This window comes from Lathamus discolor, chromosome 3, assembly GCF_037157495.1.
Source record: "Lathamus discolor isolate bLatDis1 chromosome 3, bLatDis1.hap1, whole genome shotgun sequence".
Taxonomy (NCBI): Eukaryota; Metazoa; Chordata; class Aves; order Psittaciformes; family Psittacidae; genus Lathamus; species Lathamus discolor.
The window spans coordinates 26,326,301-26,353,041 of record NC_088886.1 but is presented as its reverse complement, the minus strand read 5'-3'; the positions used below and the strand labels follow the sequence as shown (position 1 = coordinate 26,353,041).

At 38.7% G+C, this 26,741-nt stretch overlaps 1 protein-coding gene across 1 annotated transcript in view; it reads right to left on the bottom strand.

Moving 5' to 3' along the window:
• Positions 1–1,358: 1,358 nt before the first annotated feature.
• HMCN1 (hemicentin 1) overlaps positions 1,359–26,741 on the bottom strand; it is a 196,023-nt gene continuing 170,640 nt past the window's right edge. Inside the window, exons 84-107 of the mRNA XM_065674233.1 lie at positions 26,204–26,338; positions 25,552–25,742; positions 24,550–24,631; positions 23,474–23,743; positions 22,503–22,673; positions 22,127–22,297; positions 20,972–21,142; positions 19,584–19,754; positions 18,838–19,008; positions 17,028–17,198; positions 16,438–16,587; positions 15,966–16,103; positions 15,510–15,631; positions 13,790–14,027; positions 12,928–12,990; positions 12,249–12,368; positions 11,865–11,999; positions 11,242–11,355; positions 10,808–10,933; positions 9,880–10,008; positions 7,060–7,410; positions 4,666–4,785; positions 3,922–4,048; positions 1,359–2,752 (exon numbers count right to left, since the gene is read on the bottom strand). Coding sequence (XP_065530305.1) covers positions 2,386–2,752; positions 3,922–4,048; positions 4,666–4,785; positions 7,060–7,410; positions 9,880–10,008; positions 10,808–10,933; positions 11,242–11,355; positions 11,865–11,999; positions 12,249–12,368; positions 12,928–12,990; positions 13,790–14,027; positions 15,510–15,631; positions 15,966–16,103; positions 16,438–16,587; positions 17,028–17,198; positions 18,838–19,008; positions 19,584–19,754; positions 20,972–21,142; positions 22,127–22,297; positions 22,503–22,673; positions 23,474–23,743; positions 24,550–24,631; positions 25,552–25,742; positions 26,204–26,338 — 4,004 coding nt within the window. The 3' untranslated portion in view covers positions 1,359–2,385. The remainder of the gene's footprint in view (positions 2,753–3,921; positions 4,049–4,665; positions 4,786–7,059; positions 7,411–9,879; positions 10,009–10,807; positions 10,934–11,241; positions 11,356–11,864; positions 12,000–12,248; positions 12,369–12,927; positions 12,991–13,789; positions 14,028–15,509; positions 15,632–15,965; positions 16,104–16,437; positions 16,588–17,027; positions 17,199–18,837; positions 19,009–19,583; positions 19,755–20,971; positions 21,143–22,126; positions 22,298–22,502; positions 22,674–23,473; positions 23,744–24,549; positions 24,632–25,551; positions 25,743–26,203; positions 26,339–26,741) is intronic.

Here is a 26,741-nt window from a genome sequence, read left to right as displayed (position 1 = left end):
GCCTGCTGACAAAGTCTCAGTCTCTCTGACAGAGGTGTGGTGGCTACTGATATTGGGGAACAATGATTTGGTTGTAGTCTGGACTATACCTGCAGGTGGAGTTACTCAGAATTAGGTGTTTGCATGTTGTCTGTCCCACTTGTCACCTGCATCTCCTTCTGTATAGACAGCCTTTTAGATTACAGTTTTGTATAGGCTTGTTTGTGTCAGGGGTACATTTGCAAAATGTCTTGTGACAAGTGATACAGAGACTATATCATCTTGCCATAGGAGTGTAGTGGTTTTACACTGATTCCACAGACTAATGCAGGGGATTAGACAAAGTGACAGCAGGCTCAGCTTTACAACCCTTAGACAATGAAAATTATATCTAAGATTTTACTAGCGTTATGCTTTTAGTATTAATTGTAGTAGTACTTTTAGTATTAATAAATACATTAGATATTCTATTTTTGTATTTATAAAATTTATAAATAAACCACATACTTTTCAGTCTATTAATAAGAGGGAAAGATGATAGAGTGTGGTGGTAGATCTGCAACGGGTGTATTTGCTTTTTAAGGAAAAGAGGTTGGAAATTCATAATATAGAACAAGATTAAAAGCACAGGATGAGAAAGCAAAGAGTGGAAACAAAGCTGTGGATATGTCTGGGAGTGCTTAAGTGACTTCTGTCTGGTAAGTTACTAACCCTAAAAGAAGTAACAGATTTGCCTTAAAGACTGTCAACTCTTGGTTGGGTGTTTTTTTTTGTTTTGTTTCAGTTTGGTTTGGTTTTGTGTGTGTGTGTCTCTGTGTGTGTCTTTGTTGTTTTGTTAGGGTTTTTTTCTTCTTATAAAACATATCATAATGGAAATTTTCTTCCTGTCTCACACTGGAGTTAAATTCCCTTTAGAATATTATTTTCAGTGTGATTCTTATCCTTAAAGAAATGAGGTCACTACCTATACTTAGTATAGCTTACTCTTATTTCTCCTTCCCTTTTGTCTTTGTCATGAAAGTTACCTTCTCTTTCTTCCAAAACTGCTTTTATTTTTCAAGTCAGACTTCCGTGAAAAAACTGTTTAGTTTGAATTCTGTCACTTGCATAAATTTGTATAAAGAGCAAAATTATTTTAAGTAATTTTTAAATAGAGGTCTTATAGTAAGTGCAGCAGTTTTCCTGACTTTCTGAGAAACTGAAGTATGTAGGGAAGCCAGTAGCACAAAAAAGCAGGAGATGGCTGCTTTTGTGCATGCTGCTCCCTCATTTGCTGAGCACCCTACAGTCTGTGTTCTCTGCTGGCATTAAAGGCAAGTGCATTACAAATGAGAAAGATTTTTTTTTTTTTTTCCAAAGACAAAACTCCCAACAAATCCTAAAGGCAACTTGAACCTTTATTTTTATTTTCTTCACTGTACTGACATTGTCCTTTTATGCAAACTTAACTGTAAAGCACTCTTGAGATACTGCATAGAAAACACATATAGGAAAAAAACATATATACACTTTCATAAAAATAGAATACATCTCAGCAAAATTACTTGTGTACAGTGTATTGACATTACTGAACCAAACTTACATCATCTTTGGAGAAAAATGTTCCATTTGCCAAAAAAAAAAAAAAATAAAACCCCAAAACATTTTAACTGAGTTGGGAATACTGAGCTGGATATGGGTTTGAGCTAAATAAATGGTTATACAAGAATGTCAGTCAAAAACAAACAAAAATGTTATAGAATACCTGCTGTATAAAGTAGAAGTAGAGCCACGTTGCTGGTTGTTCCAAAAAATAGTGGCATCCTTAAACTTGCACCAGTTCCCAATTCAACTGTAGATTCTTTAGCTGAAAACAAACTTAAATATCATTTAAGTATTTGCAACCATTAGGTACAGTGGTATTTGCTTTTTTGTGCATGTGACAGTATATTGCAGCCCTAATTCTACCAGGTATTTGATAAGAAAAAAAAAATCTAATAGAGATTAAATTGTAAAACACTCAGCAATCTTTAAAATATGTAGACCACTTGATTATTGTTTTTCCTCTGGTTAGGCTTTTCTTTAGTTTCTTTCAACAGAGGCTGCTCCTTGCTTACTATTTTGACCTCATACTTCAGTTCATACTTTGATTTTTCTGCTGGTTTTCAGAAAAAGTGTGGAAAATGACTACTCCAGTGTAATAAATAAAGCAGTAACAGGTCCTCAAAGCCATGGATTTTCCTCTCAATTTGGAATAATGGGACTGGATAGGCAGCCTCAGAGAAGGAAAAGAGAATAGCACCACTTTCAAGTTACATGGTTCAGAACTGTTTGGCAGGCACTGAAGTCAGTCTGGAAGTGGTAATACCCACCAGCATTTACAAATGTGGTTAAAATAGTGTGATTACTGTCAAGTAGTTTGGGTGTCTAATAGGGGTAGGCTGACACAGCTATATAAACAATGAAAGTTGTCCGATACTCAATATTTCCATCAACACTGTAGGATAAAGCTCTGACTCCCATGCGGTAAGTCTTTGGCTCTCGCAGCGGTCGGGTGGTGAACACTACTCCTTTCAAGTTCTCATCTCTCAGGGCAAATGGGATTGCTGGGTCCTCATCTGCCATTAAGAAAGTTGTCCTTGGGTGCATGACTTGATCATGAGTATAGGCAACCAGCCGGATTAAATCCTGGCCAGCAGCTATACCAAAGGGGAGGGAAAGGAGTTTGTATTCCAAGGCGTAGGTACTCGGATCACACTCCAAGTCGTTGGCTGGGCAATTTTTGAGACAGAACCTAAGAATAAGCAGAGCACTTTAGTCCAGGAAGAAGGCACAATACTGTAAGTACTGCAAGAGTTCTTAAAGGAGAAAAATCTTCCCCTGTTTACCCTGTGGCAGTATGCAGATTAAAACTTCTGTATAAAGATAATATACTCATGTACTCTTTATCCATTGTTCCTTTAAAGGAGCCTAGTTTAATGTCCCATTTTCACCTCAACAGAATAATCTCAAAAAGGTAATATAAAGATGCAAATATAATATTTGTTATTGGAGTCAGTGGTGCTATGTTTCTGTGACCTTGGTCTTAAACATTAGAGTTGGAAAGGTTGGTTTAAAATGTACCAGGCAGCTCCATTTGAGGTGTTTGTGTGTTTGATCATAAAATAAAGAATTTGGAATGAAGAAGAGCAAAGTAAGCTTTACTTCTATTAATCAAAAGTCAAACTAGGAGATCTTTGCTAGCTCTGCTTGACAGTGCTAACAGAGGTCAATGAACATCACCGATTTCAACGTGCCATTCCAGTTGAGTTTGATCACAAAAGATGGTTTCTGACTGAAACAAGCTATTTCCTTGAATATATTAAAAGATTACAAGAAATTAATATGTTTTGTCAGGGGAAAAACAGGGAAACAGATTAAGTTAAACCCACCAAAATTTACCATTAATGATAGCATTATTTTCCTGACTAAAAGAATACGTTAAATGCTTTGAAACATGTTAGGCTGTTAGAGAAGTCAGAAACCTCAGATGCAAAGGCAGCCCTATAGTCCGTGTGTATAGTCTATAACTGACTGTGTGTACAGTCCATAAGTGACAACTGAATGACACCAAATCAGCAGAAGGAATTGTGATGTGCTGCCTGCTGGGGTTCCTATAGTAAAGGAACATTCTGGTGCCATTTCCTTTTGAACTAATAGAGTAATGCTGCAGGGATACTGAGAACCAGCCAGCTCACCTGCACCTGCTGCTTTCTGGTTGTGCTGATACATGAACATGGATACTGCTGCTTGTCTTGAATGTCAATGCTTTACCTTTTGCTAGTATGAGCTTTATTGGTGTCATATATGACCAATTTGCTAGTATGAGCTTTATATGGTGTCAAAGTTTCTTGTTTAGTGTATACATACAGATTAAGGATTTGAGCTTGGGGTAAGTGAAAAGGAGGTGAAAATAAAACGTACCCAGAAAGAGGCTCTCGCTGGTAGTTTGGTGGACAAGGTGTGTCTATACACTGGTAGCTTCCTCTCATGTTGAAACACATCTGATTTGATCCACAATTAATGTTCTGTTCAAGGCACTCATCAATATCTGAATGTAAAAAAACCCCATGCAAATGGTAAGTTGCTGGTAGAAAAACAGAAGGGTTAAAAACTAGCTGGGTAATGGCTCAGCAGACTACAGCGTGTACCTCTATGCACAGTGAAATCTTTCAGAATCCTGTCTTGCTGTCTGAGACACTGGAGCTGCTAGTTCCAATACTGCACATTTATTCATTTATTATTGTTGGCATTTTATTACTGTGCTGGATGGCATATTGTGCAAGAGCTGCCCTTCAGTTTTGATCCAACATAAACTAGTTGTCAATAGAGCTGTCTTGTCAATAGAGCTAATTAGGTCAGGGGATTTTTGGTGGTTTGTGTTTTTTTTTTTGGGGGGTGGGGGAGGGAATAGAAAATCTGACAGTACCCACAGTACCCTTTTTTGACAGAGGCAGGTTAAGGATTATACTGGGTTTGACCTTGAAGCTGCTGTCTACTTGCCTGGAGTTAGATGTGTGATGTAAGGTCACCTGAGAACCTCAGAGAATAAGAAGCTGCTGTTGTATAATTTCTTTTGTTTTACTAAACATTAAGATGTGAAATATAAACATTTCTGAAACCTGAAATTCTGAATATGTTTCTGATCACTCAAAGGGACCTCTGTACCTTGGCAGGTTTTGCCATTGGGCATAAGGCGATAACCAGATGGACAAGTACACTGGTAACTTCCCAGGGTGTTTCTGCATTCATGCTGACATGTATGTCTGGTTTCACATTCGTCAATGTCTGTGGAAAGAAACACGAACATGTACACATCAGGATTATTTGAACCTGGTATCAAACAGAGGTTTTTTTCTCTTATTTAGGTACAAGCATATGCACAGAGTTGGTGGAAGTTGTCTGGATCTTCTTTTCTGATGGGGTTGAACATCTAAGACTAGCAAGGCCTTTCACACCTTACCTGTGCCACTCCTTGTAACTTTTTAATAATTAAAGTCAGCTTTGAGGGGTCATCACCTCTTTTAATAGCAACCATTCCATAATACATACTCTAGCTGAAGAGACCAGTTGTGATACAGAGTTCTGGGGAAAAAGGGGGATGTGTAATCTATATATCAACAAGGTTATACAAATACAGTCTTGCCCCAGAAAGCAAGCTGTGGTGCCTGGTAACAATGTTTTAAGCAATATGTTTAGGAAACATCCGGATTAGTTATCTCAACAGAGGAAACCTTGACAGTGGGAGAGCTGTTCTTACACTTAATCCCTCCTCAGGCAAAGCTCTTTCCCTTCCAAACTGATCTTCTCCATGCCACAGGGTTGAATTAAGCTCAGTATCTGGGAACACTACCATTAAATGCTCTTAAATTTTATTATATATTTTTTTTAATTCCCCTCTCAGATACAAAAGTACCAGACCACTTTATGTCAAATTTTCAAAGCAGAGTAGTGTGATTTAGACACAGATCATATATAATTATAATTTGAAACATCTGCCGAATTCAGGACAGCAATAGAGAGCCTACTAAAATTAATCTCAGGCAAGTGGCAAGACTTGCATGACTAAAACAGGGGAAGGAAGGTTCCTTCCCTTCTCTTTGTCTGATTTACAGGGGTTGCATTAGATAAAAATGCAAACAGAAGAGAAACAGATGTGACTAGAAATTTATGGTATGTTGTTATCAAATCCTAACAGTTGTCAGTTGAGAGAACTTTCTTTTTAAAAAGCCTCACTCTGGTGCATTTTTCATATTGATCAGTAATTTTTGAAATTTAGATGTTTATTCCAATGAAATGGAAGTACAAGAATAATAATTAATTCAAACTGGAAGCTGGAATGAAGATGATAGATTTTTAGCTTAACCCTTTCGTTAATAGTGGTAGCTATATTCCTAGGTCTTTCAATTAAACGGCTGTACCTATATCAAACTGCATATATACAACGACTGAAATTTCTTTATAACGTAAATATAAGGTTTAATGTCTGCCTAGCCATAATTAATAAAATTACACTCACATTTTCCAACATTATATAATATATATTGGTATGTAACCTAGCAATAATTCTGGTTGCTAGAATCTAGCTGTAGATCACTATTTATCCTGGAAGGGTATTGTGTCTCCTATGAAGTGGCATATATGCTAGGGTGAAGTACATAGCTACATACTATATGTAGCTACACACGTACTATATAGTACTAGGTTAAATGCACTGGGACAAGCTGTAATAAGGCCTAGCCTGTGGTACTGTTAGACCTGAATGCAGCAGTATTATCACAATGAATGAATGGAATGTTTGGTTTTTTTTTCTTCAAATACTCAAAATGTGAGTTAAGTTGTCAAAGTCTGTCTTTAGAGAAGCATATTTAGGAAAATTAATGAATTTTTCATAACCTCCCAAAAAGCTGGGGCAGAGCTTGCCAGTTACCACAACTGCCCTGCTCTCCGCATCAGGGAAAAAGAAAGGGCAGTGCAGTCACTATCACAACTTACGATAAATCCCCTATTTGTTTATTTATCAGTCTCTCCAATCTCACCTGCTATCATAACTACAGATCACTTAAAATCTCTGCTTATATCACCTATATGGCAGTGACTAACCATCCTGTAGCAGTGCTGGCACTGGCCCTAGTATGCTCAGTTCTAAAATTTTTATTCAAAACCTTTTGAAACCAAATTACTACTAACATCAGTGGGAGTCTGATAAAAGCAACAGCCTCAGGACTAGACTGGGTCTGATGGTGTTTTTTGAAGCGTGAGAAAATTCACAAAGTTGACCTACCGTAATCAGAAGAAAGAGAATAGGAGAAGGAGACAATTTGCAAACACACAATAAGCAGCACAATTAAAATAAGAGGTTACGAAAGAGGAGGTTTGAAAACAGTTTTGCTACAATGTGCTCAGGAGACAAGAACATGCAGAACTCTAAATATTTATCAGGGTAATTGGAAAAAAACCCCAACACAGCACCACAAACCATCAGCCCCTTGTATATATTAAACAGTAACCTAACAATAAGGACCAAAACAAGACAATTGCATAGATATGACTGACATTTACCTACACATCTGTTATTTCTTGCCTCATAGCCTTCAGGACAAGTTTCTCTAATGTTCCTTCTAGTCCTGGAGAAAGGTATTCTGCTGTTTCTATACTCTGAGAAGGAGCTGTAGAGATTTGAGGAGTGCCTGTAATATTGTTGAGGTTGATAGTTGTCTCTCACAGGGGAGAATTGAGCATAGTTATAGCTATTGTAATAGGCACCATAATTTGGCAATCTCTCCAATCCAGCGCAAGATTTCCCATCACCTAATAAATGTTGTCCGGGTGGACAGATACACTTGAAGCTGCCGGGGGTGTTGGTGCATTGAAATGCACAGGGTTTAGGCACTTGTTCACATTCATTAATGTCTGCTCATGTGACATGATCCAGAGCAACAAACCATGTGGAAAGGAGAAAAAACAAACAAACAACAACACATAACTATATGTATATGTATATATACACATATGTTTATCTCAGTCTGTGGAACAAACTGAAGACATAGAAGTCAGATCCTGAAGACACTAAAATATGGCAAACACAATGCCAAATAGGCTGGCTTCTCTAGCCACAACACTAATATACCTTTATTCTTCCTGTAAGGCTTCCTGTGACATAAGACTGCGCTTACACAGGACAAGAACTATGCTGAAGGTCATGCCTCAAGTGTTACTGAATGTAAGACGTGGTTATAAAACGGGGACCACGAGTTTGTTCCCCTCCTTTTGTAGAATCAGGGCTGTGAGATAACCTGAAAGTTGTTGGCTGTGGTCTCTGTTGGTTGCCGGAAAAGTTGCTCTCAGAAATAAAGGTGCCCATAGGACCCACTCTGTTCGTCATTTCAGCTTATGCCATTCATTGCTACTTTAGTAATTTTTGTTCTTAAATGCTCCACAGATGGGTGGGAGATACTATTGGCCCTTCATCTAAAAGAGGATACTTAACATGGAGCATTCTTGAAAAGTACAACATTCAAACTGGCACAGAGAGAAGCTCAATAAGATCTGATACCATTATTGTACTATGCATCAGGGGAAAAATCAGGTCTCAAGGATGTGTCACAAGGTTGCAGGGGAAGGAAGTCAGTTATATTCTAACCTTTGATGTTCTTATTGTTCATTATCTGTGAAAGTTTGGAGACTTAACTTTTGTACAATGAAAAAAATATGATTATTAAGATCTAACATAGTTCACAGAAATATTCAGTTAAGTGGGCATGCATATATCTGTGTATGTTGTGATGAGAGATTAGCATCATAATTCCCTGTCTGTTGGATGGGCATAAGACACAAAGGACTTTACCCAGGGTAAAGGTGGCAGAGGTTCAATCCTTCTGCTTCAGTCTGGGGGCCTACTTACTTTTCAAATCTTCCCTATGCTCACTGGAAACATCAACAATAAAACCTGAATTTTATTAACACATGTGAACTAATACCTTTGAATCTATATTTTAAATATATTTTTAAGCAGATAGAAATTCAAAGATGTGTAAAGTTCACACTTTAAGAGGGAGCTTTTAATAGTCCTTGGTCAGAAGACAGCTTTAGAACAGCTAGTGTTTTGTGAAAATCTGTAGCCCCAGGCTTTATCTAGCTTCTTACTGTCAGAAATTCAGGTGGTTCTAATGTGTTAAGGAGGCTGGATTGATTTAATTCAAAAGAGAGGCAGCTGGTGGAAGTAAGGTCTTCATCTATACCAAACAGTTCCTTACTGCAATTTAGTCACTTTAATTTAAAAAAAATGATCAAACAAAAAAACCCCCAAAATAAATTCCTGGCTTGTGGTAGTCCAAAATCTTCAGTTGTTTAAAAGGAAAAACCCTGTTCTCCAAAGCAGCTCTTTATCTCTTCGGAAAGCTAATTTTGAAGAAGTCATCATGAAGGAATGCTTCTCTGATATGACACATGAGCAACAGAAACAAACTTCACTTAGTGTCATACACCAACATTCATAAATCATTATCAGGGTGGATCAGCTGTTATATTTTAAATATTCTACATAAATACGGAAGGGGTGAATCTGTATGATTCTAGTGCCATCCTGGGAGCTGTTAAATATCGGGGGATATGTTTTATGCACTTGCACTAACACCATACATTGTACTGTCCTACTATCCACATTAGAGCTGTGACAGTATCCTTCAAATGCTAAGGCTCTGTGCGTGGGAGAAAGCTCTACACATTCTTATGCCAGAATTTTCTACATAGATAGCATAGGAGAATAACTACAAAGTCAGGATGTCTGTGACTGAGAGGAATACTCCTTCCCTACTATGATCCACCCAAACCAGAAAGGGGGAGTGTTGGATGATAAATGGGTATCAGCTTCCTTCACTTAACCCATATGGGGAACACCCTTCGCAATTCTAGCTGGTGGGTATGTATCATGCCTCTTGCAACACACTTCCTTTGGGTTTTCTCCTTTAGGGGAATACACATCACTTCCTGCTTGACTGCCTTCAGGTGTGAATCAGTACATTCCAGGGTATACAGCCAGGCACATTTCACTGTCCAATCAACTAACACGTCTGACCTGATTTTTATAAGTGAAGCCTCCTGTGGAGTGGTAGCTTGTCACTTTCACCCACCAGCGCTCCAAGACCCTTGTATGATTTGTTTTCACAGTATGGATCTCTAAAGATCTCTGTTTGGAATTGTTTAGTTTTGACTATTTTTTTTTTAATGGGATGCTTTGTTTTAGATAGGTAATTTTGAACTTCAGAACAAATTTGTCTATATAGCATAGTCTTGATAACACTGTTGGATATGCTTCAACAGAAAGCCCAGCCCAAAGCAGCAGCAGAAAATACATGATACTAATGTGACTGCATAGCTTACCCACACAAGGTCTTCCAACTCCCTGGGACCGATATCCTCTAGGACACACACAACGGTAACTTCCTCGTGTGTTCTCACAAATCTGGTTATAGCGGCACTGGTGGGTTCCATCCCGGCATTCATCAACGTCTGCAAGCAACAAGGCAAGGGAGTCAGATTTTTCTTGAAACTTCGTAGAGCTTTAAACTTCTTGATGCAGAAGGAATGCAGTTAAGCACTAGTGATTTTGGCCCTCTAGATAAATATGGCCTCTGAACACACTTTTCTTACCTGGTGCCATGACTAGACATTACTCTATAACTGTGTTACAAGTCACAATTTGTGATTCGTAAGCAGATTTTGAGCAGGTACACAGATAAATTTTTCAACCGTGTTGCATTTACACACACTTTTGCTGTTAAAACTTTTCATTGAGGTTTCCAATGTGATCAGCTACTCTGCAATGAGACATAGTCCCTCTTCTTGTCGTATCCCACTAGAAAAAAAGATTTGGTAGTATATATAACTTTGATTGTGTTTAAAAGCATCCCTGATAAGCAGCAAGGATCTGTGATCTTGATTCAGAGCCACTGAGACAAACTCTAAAGAAGCATTCACACATGAAACGACACATTACAAAAGTTAATGAACGATTTGTAGAATTCAAGGTGACAATGCAGAAAAGATGCTGGGGAAAAAAAGCCTTACTGTTCTTTCATAAAACCAATGGAAAGCTGGAAGGGACAAGAATACTTCTATTCTTTTAATAACAATTACAAAAAAGTTAAATACATATGTTCCCATAAATGAAAAGAAGTTGATGCCTTTAATATGTGCAAATCTTAATAACCGGAGCCAGACTATTTCCAAGATTATTAAAAAAAACCCCAAACATCATTGTTGTACCTTTGTTTACCATCATTATACAGTACATTAGCACTTTACTCACCAATGCAAGTTCCATTTTCTGCTTTGGTCATTCCACTGGGACACAAATCAATGCACTTATAGCCACCACGGGTGTTTTTGCAAAGCTGATCAGGCCTGCATACATTCTGCCTGCACTCATTTACATCTTATTTAAAGAAAAAAGAAAAGGCAAGAATGGAAATGAACTCAGTCATTTATGTACATGCATTTGAATTTATTTCATTCATATTTTTCAATCAGCCCAATTCCCACTTCCCCTAGCTTTTAGCAATGCTTTACAAACAAATTCAGAATACATACTATCATCCATAGTAGGATTTTCTTTTATAATGATTTCCAAACAACAAATATAGCAATAAACAAATGTTGAACTATGGCCATAGTTGAACTATGGCCAAATATTGAACGATGAACTTGGAAAGAGGGAACAAACATTCAAAAATTCATTCATACCCATGCATTTTCTGCCCTTCAGCTGGTATCCTGGATCACAACCACAGTGGAAACTTCCTATCGTATTGAAGCAACGCTGGTGACAGGAGTTGGACTCTTGACACTCATTAACATCTGTTGAACAATACAAATCCTTGATACCATAGCTGTGAATTGCCTTTTCATCAGTTACCTGAACAGTATTTCGGTTGAGTCAATATTCTGGACTCTGATTTGATTCGTATTACACTATTGAGGTATGTTCAGAAACGTTCACTTCTCACTTTATTGAGGTATGTTCAGAAATGTTCGCTTCTCACTTTGTAAAAGAAAATGCACATGGAGCACAAAAGCAAGAATGTTAGGTTATTCCCTGATAGGATTTTAAATTTATTTCTAAAGATGGACAAAGCAAAAGGCTTAAAAAAAACCCAAAACCACACCCAACAAAACAAAACAGCTACCAAAAAAAAAAAAAAAAAAAGAAAAGAAAAAAAAAGAACAAGAAAAAACCCCCTCAATCTTAATAATGAAGATTCAAAGACACAGTATTTGGAGGTGCATCTTTTAAAAAGCTACTTTCACTCCTATGAAAGTCAGCATTATCAGTTCATGAAAGCTAACGACCAAGGACCAATCCATACCTTGACAACTAAATCCATCAGCTGTCCTCCTAAAGCCGTTCCCACATCTCACCACACAGTGGTATGAGCCAATGACGTTTTCACAGTCCTGACCAGCATGGCAGGTATGCCCACCTAACGCACACTCATCAATATCTGTAATTAAAAACAAGCTGTAAACCTCACTATGTCAAAATGAAACACAGATAAAGCAGGGTCTTGAGGATGATCAGCTATGAAATACTTAATTGCAAATATATTCATATATTAAATAATTAGAATACCACCAATAGATTTTATTTTTACAATGAGAAAATGGCCCAGCCCAAACAGAACATTTCCCTAGCAGCTTAAATGCCACGGGGCTTTCTGCATTCAGCCTGCCCACAGCAATGCTTATCTTACCCTGACACGTTCTACCATCTGCAGAGATAGTGAGGCCTTTTGGACAGGAGCAGTAGTAAGAACCCATGGTATTATGACAGGCATGGGAACAAGGATTTCTCACAGCACATTCATCCTCATCTGGAACAAGGAAAACCAGTGAGACTTCACAAGACTTTGCAAACCTTTCTAAGGGTTATATATCTGGTAAAGCCCACAGGACAAAGCTAGATAAAGCAATAGGTCAGCTCATAAAAATGGTTCAGCAGTGCATTTTCCACTCTTATTTTTACAGTTACCAAATCTACACTAACTAAGCTTGCTGGAATCTTGCTTTAGCTCTGCAGAACTGGATTACTACTGTGAAAAATGAAAGTCTGGTACAATCTTTTTCAGAGAATCTCTTCAACAGAACAGATAGGTAAAAGAGGGTAGATTTAGATTGGAAATACAGAATAATTTTTTTTTTTTTTATGATGAGGATGGCAAAACACTGGAAGATACTGCCTACAGAAGCTGTGGATGCGCCATCATTGGAAGTGTTCAAGCTCAGGTCAGTCAGGACTTTGAACAACCCAGCCTAACAAAAGGCATCCTGGCCATGGCAGGGGGACTAGAACTGGATGATCTTTAAAGGTCCCTTCCAGCCCAGATCAGTCTGTGAATCTGTGATTACACACTACGCTTGTCACGTCATTACCTGAACAGTAAGGCCCAGTTGAGTCAAAATCAAACCCAGCAGGGCACTGGTTGCTACGATCTCCTGTATACAAAGAAAGCACACGTTACTTGTAGATGACAATATGGCCAATATTACTTTAACACCCCACCCCCCCCCCCCGACACTTTAATGTTAAGAATTGCAGCCCACCTATTTATAAAAGATTTATTAGTGGGTGTTCTTTCTGGGCACTGAAAGTCTGTAGTACATGGGTTTTGAAAAACCTTAAACAAGTGCATGCGTGGGTGTCCCTTAGGGTACCTGGTACATCTTCCAAAGTTCCTCCATAAAGTTTTCATTATTAAAAGAATAAAGACTATTCCATTTTGCTTCACATAAAAAAAAAAAAAATTAAAAAAATCCATAAAGTACCAGTAAATTTTTCAAGCTGAAGCTCTGTATCATATTTTCTATATGTACCAAATAATCCAGAGAAGTTCAATCTGAGGAATGACTTAGGACATTTTAACCATTTTTGTGCTTAATTTTGGATTTTCTTCCTTAACAGAATGAAAGGTACGTGCAAAGAAATGGGAAAATATTTTAGGTTGAATATCTGAAGCTAATGGTGATGCTATTAGCTTTGTCAACAAAAGCAGACATACCTCATCAATGAGAAGTACAGACAAAGTAAGTGCAAACTGCAATAGCTTTTACATATTAATCTTTCAGTATATTAACAAGACATGTAGATCCCAGGATTTACAATAAAGTCACCCAAGTTTCACAAAATTTCCTCTTTCAAAGCCATAACAGCTTTTGAGCATATTGGTAATGGAATCTGAAAAGACAGGATATTATTTTTCCATTGTTTTCTTTCTGTGAAAGATTAGAACAATACCTTTTGCAATGGAAGCGTGGATTTTAAAAGCCACTGTTTCTTCCAGTGGGCTGTACTCTGTTGTAACAGAGGAAGCATGGAGAGTTTCCACCAAGAAAGGCATCTTTCCTTTAATGGGATCATAGGTGATAGTGTGGTTCCATGTATAGGGAACACTAACTCCATCTACAGTGAAGAGACGAGTAGAATGGGCGTACAGTTGCCCAGGGCCAGTTTGAATATAGTCTTCTGTGTAATCCTGAAACAGCAAAATTTAGGCTTCAGGCACTGAGTATATCCAATACCACTGTGGTCTTTGCATTTTAAAGTGATATGAGATGTATTTTGAGAAAGGGTCTTAACAGCTGAACAAAGTGTATTTCACGCAACACATACTTTACTTTTAACTGTTGAATCTTAACAGCATCTGGTATATTTCTTTAAATAAGAAACAGGCTGTGGTAGTGAGCTTCTTGATGATGGGGGCCACAGCATAGCATTTCCAAAAAAAAACCTGAAAATGATCTTACTGTTCAGTAACAATCTTTTGAGATCTAAATATTTTTTTCATATTCTAAGTCAGATGCTGACAATGTGCTAACTAAACAGCAAGAGAAAATTCTGCCACTGGAAAAAATATAAATATTGGACATGCTACATATTGCAGTGTATCAAAATATGAAGAATTTAATGTATATTTATTATACTGTGGGATTAATATATTAAAACATTTTCACTGGTTACCTACCACTGACTGATTATCACCTTTACGAGACAACTTCAAAGAATGTTCTTTCTTTTACAGTAAATCCCATTACCAAGAACCTGATTTTAAACCAAAACTTTTATACCACCTACTGGTATAAGCAAAATATTTTTCATGTCTTACAGTACACCAAAAATAGTTCCTTTGAACTACATCTTTCCATCAGGAATACAAGGCCAGTGATAGAAGCTATCTCACTATGAGCAGCAGAGAATATCTCCTGGAAAAAATAGGCAGAGCAATTCAGTAGCAGGTTTATAACCTTTTGCTATACGATCATGCAAACTGCCCTCTAATCAATCCTGAGAAAAGTTCATAGAGAAGTGTCATTCTTTGGAAAAGCAAATTCTGTAAAATATTTCAGATAGACTGCATAATAGGACAGTTTGCCATAATAGATGTTTCCACAAGACAAAGGTTTGATGTTATAGCAGAGAAAGAAGCACATCATTACCAGCATCATAGCAACGTGTATGATAAGAAAATATAAAATACCTTGTGATGTAATCTGAATCAGAATCCATTAATCCCTGTCTTTGCAACTTTATCAGCTGCAGGAATGTTTCTCTGCCACCATATGCATAACTGTAGCTGTAGACTAATTATCAGCACCTTTGATACCAAGGTGCCATGGTATAAAAGAGGTGGTGTCCTCCTTGGGGAAGCCAGAAAGTCAGAGAGGTTTAAGATGCACCTTTATAGCTCTGTCAAAAGCAACACCTGACATGCCTGCCTGTGGTAACGAGCCCCAAAGACTCTCAATACTACCTTCTAACATCTAAAAACCTCGACCAATACTACCTTCCTGATGATAACATGTTTTCAAAGGCAATGTTAACATCTGTCAGTTAAACCAGACACAAAACAAGTTACATACAACAGTTTTCAGGACTAAAGCAGTGTCTACTGCTTTAATACAGAAGAGAGAGGAAGTGTACTGATGAGAGTAGGAGGTGGTGCCTTGAGCAGCTTTACCTTCACGTTAACATCAGCTACTGATTGGAGCTGCAGCACGTGGCCACTCACAACAACATCAAGCAGCAAAGATCCATCTGAATCCAAACCCCTAGCAATATGAGCCATCCGCAGAATCTCACCTAGGAATTTTAAGAGCACATTGATTTATAAAACATTCTAACCAAAGAGTTAATGTTAGCCACACAGTATCTGAATTAGGATCCCTTCACCAGTTATTTTATACTCTTACTTTTTTAAGGTGTACCACGCCAGTAATTAAAAAACATGATATTTCAAATGACAGCTCTAAAAACTGTATTTAAGCCTCAGAAAGCCATGTCATTCAGAAAACACTGGTGTAGAGCACAAGACTCAAAGTTCAGCAACAGTTAGTTATGTGCTATTTTTGAAGAAATACAGTATCTCTCAAGCTCACTGGAAACAGAATGCGCTGGTATATCACAGTGAACTAACCAGTTGCAAACTCCACTTGAGTTTCTCTCTTGAAGACCGCATCAGTGAGTGTAAACCCATTCATTGCTTCTTCAATTTCTTTTGCTGTTGTCCAGTAAACTGGACTGAGAATAGAAATGAGCTTTCTCATTGCTGGACCTGAAAGAAATGTGACATAACATTTGAGAGCTTTTTTCCTAACATCAAGCAGACCACATCAGTAGGGATTGAATATGAAGACCTAAAACTAGAGTAACCCTGAAGATTTAAACCAGGAAAAAAAAAAGTATGTACTGGTATATTCAGGGGAATCATTTTACAAATGGTAATGTACTAGAAGTAAATACTGAAGACTCCTTTTCACTCCTTGCATGTGAAAAGCTCAGATTCATTTCTTCAGAGAGACTTCATGAAATTAAGTGGTGAAAACTGACTGCACAGAATTCAGCCTGGCTCAAGGAACAAAAGTGATAAAAAGTAAAATAAAACCTACCAAGGCTCCGAGGTACATTTGTGATCTTTGCTTGTATTACCCTAGTTTCAGAGTCTGGGCTGTCTGTTACTGTGACATTCAGGAAAGCAATTCCAAATTCAATATCATTAATATTGCCAATGATGCTGCCTTTGGCACGTGAAGGCCCACCTGTGTAGGGGAGGAGTGGGAGGAAGGAAAAAAAATGCCCATGTGAAAACTTTGCTGCCTGATATCTTGAGGGAGAGAATTCAGAACTGTTGTCCAGCATTTTAAGGAGTAAGAATATTTCCACATATGTTACTACATTATTTGCAAGAGTAAAGCTCACAACCTACAAATAACAGTATCTCTGTATATGTGGTCTGAGGTAGATTCACACTAACACAGGAATCACCTCACGCACTCACCTCTGAGAAGTAACAATTGTTTAACAACATACTCTAGTGCTATGTAAAAAGCTAACAAAAAAAATATTCCTGCTGAAGTTGCATGGGAGATTTAAGCCAAAAAATTGAAATCAAATCAGTCAAATTGGTATGGAAGAGTACCACTCAAATTAGGAGTGCCACACAATATATTTCATTGCATGCGGGCTGTAAATAACTCACCAGGACATGCTTGGGTATTACACCTGGATATCTGGGAGGAGTCTCCAGGACAAGGACGTCCACGATTTAATGGGGCTGGATTGCTGCACAGGCGTGTCCGGGTCTGCTCTCCTCCTCCACAAGAAGCTGAACACTGGCTCCATGTTTGCCACTGCCCCCAGTTTCCATCCACTTCATAAATAAAGAATGAAGAAAGCAAATTTTCATTTTAAATGCTTCAGGCTGCATCAGTGATGCTTTAGTGTCAGTCCTTGATTGAATCAATGTGTTAAAGAAATAGGTCAAAGGATGACAAAAACACCATAATGGGTAGGATGGGTAGGAACCCTTCTCCCAACAGTGTCCTGATTTCAGGTGGGATAGAGCTGATTTTCTTCCTAGTAGCTGGTGCAGTGCTGTGTTTTGGTTTTAGTCTGAGAACAATGCTGATAACACACTGATGTTTTAGTTGTTGTTCAGTAGCATTTACCCTGATCAAGGACTTTCAGCCTCTCATGCTCTGCCAGCGAGGAGGGGCACAAAAAGCTGGGAGGAAGTGGAGACAGGACATCTGACCCAAACTAGTCAAAGGGGTATTCTAAAGCACAGCACATCATGCCCAGTATATAAACTGGGGGGACTTACCTGTAAAGGTGTGATTGCTGCTCAGGTCAGGCTGGGTATCAGTCAGTGGGTGGTGAGCAGCTGTAACGTGCATCACTTGTTTTTGTTAAGTTTTATTCCCCTCTCTCCGTTTCCTTTTATTATTATAATTCATATATTTTATTTTATTTCAATTATTCAACTGTTGTTATCTCAACCTGCAAATTTTACCTTTTTTTTTAAACCTGATTCTCCTCTGCATCCAACCAGGGGTGGGGAAGGAGTGAATGAGTGGCTGTATAGTACTTAGCTGCAAGCTGGGGTTAAACCACAACAGTCTTTTTGGTACCCAACATGGGGCACAAAGGGTTGAGACAATGACAGGTCTGACCAGAGCACGTTAAAACATCCTGGTGGTAATGTTCATCCTCCATGGGGCTTGGATTAAGGTTATCATTTCGTGGTTCTTTGTAGTATTGACTTCTGGTAAACCCATCTGGGCTGCTGTATTGCAGCAACATACCACTGCTGGCTGGAGAACCTGGCTGTGAAAGTATGTAGATGCTCACGTACCCAAGAATCGGTCTACTTGAAGAACATCAGAACAACCAACAGGTGGATCATGGATTTAATAATTTCAAAAATGATTAAATCAGAATTAAAAATAATATAATAATAATCCTTTTGGGGAAAGTTATAGAAGGGTGTTTAGAAATTTATAGGCATTTAATAAGTCTCTAGCATTGTGGTCTATCTTCTGTATTGCTGACACTGATCCTGAATGTGTAAGTTCCTCAATTACCCCTTAGTTATGTACTGTCAATAAAGTAATTTACTGCTTTGATCATCATTTTGTTTAAAGCATTTGAACTTAGCATTTTTCTCTGCTCTAGAATACATTAAGAGGGTTTATATGGGAGCCTTATAAACTGTATTTACTGTAAAAAGTAGAATTATTAGATTTAGGAGAGATTTTCATATGCTATTTCTTGGTTTGCATAATTTTACCTTATTTTGGGGAACTCGAATGCATGCAGGAGGAAATCTTTATAAGGTGACAGTCATTTAAAGAAAAAAGTGAGAGTGGATTATTATTTTGTATTAAATTGTAAGTAATTACAGAATGCTCTACATTCCTTTCATAATGCTTAAATCTCACTTATGTTATGTACACCTTGACGTCTTCCAGTGAAAGCTGCATTTAATGTCTGTTAGTCTGAGCACTCACCGGGGCACAGGTCAGTGCTGCACTTCTGGATCTGCATGTCAGCCCCTGCACATGCCCTTCCACCACTGGCAGGGCGAGGATTGTCACAGGTCCGGTATCGCCTCATCTGGCCTCCGTTGCATGTTCGACTACAAGCTCCCCAGCTACTCCATGGGCCCCAGTTTCCATGAACTGTAAAAACACACTAGATTTCATCTGTCTTCCTCTTAACAACAGATACTTAAAACCAGAAAGTCAAGCTAGGAAAATATTGCTATTGAAGAGTAACTTGTTCATATATTCCCTCCCCCCCCAAAAAAAAAGAACCAGACAGTTAAAGATCTAAGAAAGTCCAGCATTCGGTGATTTCTGAGTAACTCCAGAACATCATTGTTTGTAAGAAAGTGTGCATCATATATTATTAACTAAATGAGTCACTGCATGCTACCGTGAGATACGAAGAAATTCACTTTGCAGTACTTTCTGACTGGACAGTTGTTACTTTGGAGAGGTGCGTGACATCTGACAGTCTAGCAGGACCTTATGGCCAGCAGCTGTTTGTTTTCCTAATAGTTAAGTTTGAAGTGCCCCAGTCATACTGAATGATGAAGAGATGCTTTCACTCTTGCCAGGCAGCTAATACTGCTTGCCTGTGTTCAGACCGCCCTAATTTTTGTGGGAGATTGTGATTTGTGGAGGGCTTTGTTCCTCTCCTGCATATATACAAACTCAGTGAGTGGATAAGCAGCCTAATTCAAAGCACTTACTTGGACAAAGATCACTGTTGCAAAAATCAATTTGTATGTCATTTCCTTCACATTTGTGACCCCCAAACTGTGGGGCTGGGTCTGAGCACTGACGTGTTCTCTGCCTGCTTCCTCCTCCACAGGACACGGTGCAGGCACTCCAGCTGCTCCACGTGGTCCACTTCCCATCCACTGGTGAGAAAGGCATAGCATGGTACACTTAGTGTCTCTGACATTAGAAATAACAAAGTAAATCAGTGCTACATTGGGGTAAAACTGATGTAGGGTGTTACTGGCTCTCTTTCTAGAACATCTCAGCTACATAGGGATTTCAGGGAGTAAACCTGGAGAAAGGCATGACCTGTCTTTTAAATAACCTATACGCCTGACCAGAAACATGGTCAGGGATCACTCAGTCCTCAAGCTGACACTTTCCCATTTTTAGATACCTGTAAGCAAGTTGAACCACATACAAAGCAGTACCTGAAATTACCACACTGGGCTGGCACAGGTGCTACCCCAAAGCCCCAGCCTTCAGCTGTGCACCCTACTCTGGTTGCAGCTGCACTGTCTCAAGATGTAATCCTTCTCCTTCCTAACCAGCCTTTGAGTTACTGGCTCAGCTCTTCATAGGAGTTATTACTAAATTATCTCTCATAAATCAGGTCTAAGCAGTTGAGTAGTAGGGTCTTTGATTTCCCAAGACATGGTGACACAAACTGTTACAGCTACATCTGTGTGAGCACTTAAGTTGTTGGCTGAGAACAGGCCAAGTAAGCAAAAACATCCTCTAGCAGCAGCATGTGAAGCTGGGTAAATGTGCAACATTGAACCCTCACTTTCTTGACTACCAGAAGGGCAGCATTCTCTTCTACGCATTGTTAGTTATAGTGGGGACTCGGCACAGTGGCTGGCATGTGCAAAATGGAGCACAAAGCCAGGAGGATCTAGTCTGAACTACTGCACATTCAACTTAATGGAATTTCCCTCTCATTATCCCTGCAGCCAGATACAGAAGCTGTATTTCAAAACTGTGAGTTCTCCTGTTTGGTCATGAAGGACTCATTGAAATGTGGAAGAACAGGATAAATGAATAACAGAACCAAGGAAAAAAAAACTAATAAATGTTTAGGAAACCTGTAATTTAATAGCCAAGGTTTTAAAATGCTGCTTTTGCACAGTCACAGGGTAAGGGAAGAGAGACAAGGACAGCAGAAGAAATCCCATATGTTAGGTCTATAGTGGGGTGCTAAAGATAGTGGCAGGGAATAGTGAAAATTAAAGGCTTAAATGGAATTTTTTCAGGGACTGCACTTTCAGAACTGGAAAGCTTTCAATATAAATTAAGTCGAATTTGGAAAGGAAATTACAAGTCTGTCATCATTCCCTTTGTGTCCAAAGCATCTTACCTGGGCAGCGCCTCTTGCTGCAAACCTGCATCTGGGCGTCAGACCCCTCACAGTATGATCCATCGTGTGAAGGAGGAGGGTTATTGCAGAGCCTCAGTCGTGTCTGAGTACCTTTCCCGCAAGTCTCACTGCAAGGTCCCCATGGCAGCCAAGAACTCCACTCACCATCAACTGCAAAGGCATCACAGCTATAAAACTGTTGAAACTGTACAGCTGTTCTAACTTGAAATTACAGCTTCACAGCCTAAGGTAAAAAGCTGTGCTGCTTAATATCAATAAATACCCTGAATCAGCCCTTGAAAAGGCCATTGCCTTGAGCAATAGCCAGAGTGGATTAACATTTTGTAAAAAAGATTCTTTCCTTTTCATTTTCCAAATACATCACTTCACCTTACTACAGGCTTGGAACACCAGAACTGAACACTTGATCAAATCTGGTGTTTTCATAAGTTACCTGGCTCTGACTGTCCTGTGCTAGGCTGAAGGTCTCAGCAGAGGAAGGGCCATGCTAGTTAAAAACTGGCACACAGCTTCACTGACTACCAGTAAGGAGGAGCCAAGATCTAGAGAACTGAATCTTAGGCTGATGGATGAACATTTAGCATTGTGGTGGTAGCAGAGCCAGGGTGAAAGGGAAAAATCAAGACTGGAAAGAAACGTGAGCATTCAGCTTAGTTACGAGGAAGATGTGGCTGAAAATTACAACAACAGGGTAAAACAAACAGATAATACCTTAAACTATCATGATTTACATGGCTTTTTAATAGTTGCTTGGGTGGGTTTGGTTATTTTTCCATTTTAACTGGTTTTGCAGAATATGTTCAGGGTGGTGAGTTTACTCTGTGAGAACATGGGTAACAAGTACTGGAAAACAATAAAATAAAATAAAAAAATCACTTTTTTTAGGGGGGGAAGAGGGGAAATGCTAAGAATTCTCCATGCACTTTTTGTGACTTCTGTCTCCAAGAATTAGTGCCACTCAATACATCACAAACAATTGTAAAAAAAAGGGGGGGGGGGAGATTAATTCTTTTATAATTTAATAATTTTAAATAAGCTAAAAGAACTTGGGTTTGGAGGAAAATAATAAAAAAAAAAAAGCAACCTATATGGAAAACCCCTTGTGCAGCTATTTTTAAACCACTCTTCTCTTACCTGGACAAGGCCTTATATTACACATGACTGAATCCACAGCACTGCCATCACAGGGCTTCCCGCCGTGCTGAGCTGGTGGGTTACTGCAGGTTCTGGTTCTGGTCCTGTTACCTTGTCCACAGCTCTTCGAACACTCTTCCCATAGCCCCCACTCTGACCAGCTGCCGTCCACTAAGAAACAGAAACCCCAACAGTTTTAATCAAAAAATATTTCTGCAGTATTTATTGAAATTTCCTCTTCCTTTCCACAAAAGAAAAAAATAATTCCAACTTCTTAGCAAAATTAATCTGTCATGAAGATCTGTGGTGATAACAGTTCACTGTTAGGGCACTTAACATAAGGCACATTTAAAGTATCAATTCATTAAAGAAATACCTGGACATGGCTTGTTGTGGCAGCTGCGTACATCTGTATAAGGCCCCTCACACCTCCTCCCACCATTTGCTGGAAGAGGGTTGTTGCATTGACGTACTCGCTCCTGAACACCTTGACCACAAGTTACGCTGCAAGATCGCCATTCAAGCCAATTGGAAAATCCACCATGCACTGCAATGGGAAAAACGAAGCTCTGTATCATGCTTCTGCTTGTAATTCTGTTAGATTGATACAGCAAAGTGAAAAGTGCACTTCATAAACCATTAATTGGAAATCCAACTAATTTCCCATCTTCATTACTACAAATATCTACTACAGCTCTGAGAACACTTCAGCTGCTCTGAAATAATTATTGCCTATTCTCCCAAGGGCTTTTCTTTAAAGGCACTATTAAGTTATGACGTGTTCTGAGGATGGTATCTAGCTCAAGATTCATTCATTACTGTGTCTCTCACTGCTTCATGCTCATCTGTCTCAAACAGCTGGATGAACATAATGGAAAAACTTTCATGAAACAAAACCCCACTGACATCTCAGATGAGGCTTAATGTACAGTTATGTGTACATGGAAGGTAAGATTAAATATCCATAAAATACGGATAAGATAAAATCTTGATCGTATATTATCTCTATTAATGCTGTAATCTACCAGTTTGGCAGTCAATATCCTATCCTCAAGAGGGACTTCTTATAAGCAATGTGGTAGGACAAGAGGGAATGGCTTTAAGCTGAAAAAGGGTAGATTTAGATCAGATATTAGGAAGAAATTCTTTAATGTGAGGGTAGTGAGACACTGGAACAGGTCGCTCGAGGAAGCTGTGGGTGCCCCATCCCTGACAGTTGAACAGGGCTTGGAGCAAACTGGTCTATTGGAAGGTGACCCTGCCCAATGGCAGGGGGTTGGAATTGAATGATCTTTAAGGTGCCTTCCAACCCAAACCATTCTATGAGTCTATATTTTGTGCACCTACCCTGGACAGTCAGAGGTACTCTAACAAGAACAGATCCCATAAGATTCCTTGCTACACACTCGTATTCGGACGTATCTTCCTTCTGCGCTGCAACAATACGCAAGGAGCCATTGGACAGGACAGTCACTCTCTCATCGCCCACAACTGGATGGCCTTGGCGGGACCATTTGGTGGTTGGAGAAGGCTCCCCATTTGCCTGGCAGTTCAGCATTGCTGTGGCACCAGCTTCTATAACTGTCTCTACAGGTTCAACAGTGATGACTGGAGGACCTGAAAGACAAGGTTTCTTTAGGCAATGGCATATGGTTTAATTTTTTCTGTTATATTGATTATTTAGAGTTCTGTTCAGAATGAGGGCAAAAAAATCTGATGTCAGTTTACTTTAGCTAAAACTATTATTGTTGATCTTTCACTGTCAAAATCTATCAAGTTAAAATGATAATGACAGGCTGTTTTTAATATGAAGCAATCTGAGGGCCAAAGCTGGGATTGAGGTCTGACTATATGAGCATATACAGATGTCTTTATTGCTAAATGTCTTGCTTTTCATAAAGCCTGTAGGAAGATGCACTTAATTATGTCCAGAGGCAACTGAGACGTAAGTAACAGATCAACAATGTTTGAGGTTACCACAGAAAAGGGATGTTCAGAAATTCTAACACTGGTGAAAAAATAATTCTAAAATATTCTTTCTGCTAAAAATAAAATATTGACAGTGAAAGCTGAGATTCATGTCTTGTAACCTCCTCAATTTAAAAGTTAGAAGTCTAATTTATCCAGTCCTATCAACATGCTCTCTAGTCAACTAAGAGAAACAGGCCCTTTCAAAAGATGATTCACCCTACTCTAACGTGGTTTTAAAATGAACTTGAATCATCCTATACATGCTTCTCTTCTTTGACCTCAATCACTAGCTTAAACTAGACTCTAAACAAATTAATAATGAAAGGTGAGAGGAATCTTAACCTACAGTGCATTGCCTAACCTTCAAAAATTGAATGGGAGCTGCATCCATCTATCCAAAAGTGGATGTTGCTCCAGTCTAGTGAAATTAAACTTATCAATTTGAGTCTTACTCTGAAGCGTTAGTGTCAGACTGCGTTCCACCACACCAGCATCATTGGTAGCCACACACTTGTAGTCACCAGCATCTTCATTCTAAAGAACAAGGCAAATAATCAACATGTTTGTGTAATGATGGTTTCTGTTTACAGTGCACATTCTTTAAGTGAGTTTTCTGCAACAGAGTATGGCATGCCCTGGATTTTCAGAGGAACGCTGTTAGGTTCTAGAACATCTCAAGATTTTGCCTTTATTATTAAATTAATAGTGTGGATTATTTTTAGTATTTCATTTTTTATTTCCTTCAGCTCCTTAATGCTGAGGATCTTCTTTTTTTTTTTTTTTTTTAATGAAAACTCAATGAGCTGTTTAAACAAAGTTTAAATGAGTGTGTAACAAAGAATCTAGTAAGATCTCTTCTCATTAGATTAGCTATTAGGAAGAAACTCTTTAATGTGAGGATGGCAAGACTGGCACATGTTGCCAAGATAAATTGTGCATGTCCTCTCCCTGTAAGTATTAAAGGCCAGGTTGCGTGGTGCTTTGAACAACCTGGTCTAATGGAAGGTGTCCCTCCCTGCCTGCAGTTTTCAACCCCATTTCAAAATGTGGACATCAGTTTACGGGGTAAAACAACATGTCTTGCAATTTACATTAGGAATTTAAATGCCAAATGATATTACATGGACAACACACCTGATTTTCAGATGACCTGTTGTAGAAACGAGGCTCTTTTAAGGTCAAAAGTAAAAGTCCCACATAACTGGGTACAATTTCACACACCAATGATTAGTATGTAGATTCAGTCTCTCTGACAATTAAAGGATAGCCCCATGGGGTTTTTTTGACGGAACAATTTGAGTCTAATTCTAGTCTGAGTTAAAACAACCTTTGTTAAAGGTAAAAGCAAAAGTGTGTTAAACATCAAGCCTTGGACTTTCAAAATATCTTGATCTGGAATATCTTTATTAATCAAGTAAAACGCAGAAACACATTATAACAGACCAGTGACTCACTATAGTGCCATAGATAGCGAGAGAACCATTGTTAAGCTGTCGGATCCTATTGCTAATCTGAATACCAACTCCTTTTTTGCTCCACTGGATGGTTGGAGGTGGATCTCCTCTGGCTTCACAATTCAACATAGCATTGCCTCCCAAGGGCTCAATTCGGCTAGAGTGGTAATCGCCTTTGAAGACTGGAGGCTCTGAGAACACAATTAATGGCAAAGAAATAGCAGAGTCAAAATCAAATGCCCCTAATGGAATTGCTGAAAGGGATCATTCATCTCTGACTTTCTGAAGTATGAGTTTCAAACTGTTTTAATTTTTCCCATTTAGCTGTAGACAGTGTACCAAATACTAGGGGTAATGGTTTTAAACTGAAAGAGGATAAATTTAGATTAGCTATTAGGAAGAAATTCTTTACTGGTGGCAAGACTGGCACATGTTGCCAAGAGAAGTTGTGGATGCCCCCTCCCTAGAAGTATTCAAGGCCAGATTGGATGGGGCTTTGAGCAGTCTGTTTAGAGAAAGATGTCCCTGCCTGTGGTAGGGGTGTGGAACTAGGTGATCTTTAATGTCCCTTCCATCCCAAACCATGCTAGGATTCTACTATCAAAACAGATGGCTGTGTGAAACTGTCCATAACTACTGATGTTTTACATACCTTTGACATACACAAAACCAATAGCTTTGATTGAGCCAACTGTGTTTTCTGCTGTGCAGACGTATGTACCAGAGTCATCTTTAGACACTCTTTCAATAACAAGTTCGCTGTGACCATTTACATCATCATACTGTGCTGAAGGGAGAACACAGTACAAAGGGTTACTCCAATGATTTTAAATGTGTACATCTCAGTGACTGGTATGTTGTAAGACTGTTTGAATTACAGTGCTATTCAGCAACACAGCTCAATGGCATTGTATCATTTAATTGCTTAGATACCTCATAAATGCACAGAACTGCTATAACATTTGCCCACATGCCTGTATTCACTTAAGTTTTCCCTTAATTTCAGGCTTTGTGCATCTACATTCTATGACCTGCTGCAGTTTTCTCCAAATTTAGGAGAAATAGCATTAGTTGTTGGATGTTGAATAAATATCATCAAATACAGATTTTTTTTAATGTGTTACATTATTGATTACAGAAGAGGAACAATTTCTTATGTCCTTACAGCTTTGTCTGAAAGACAATTTAAT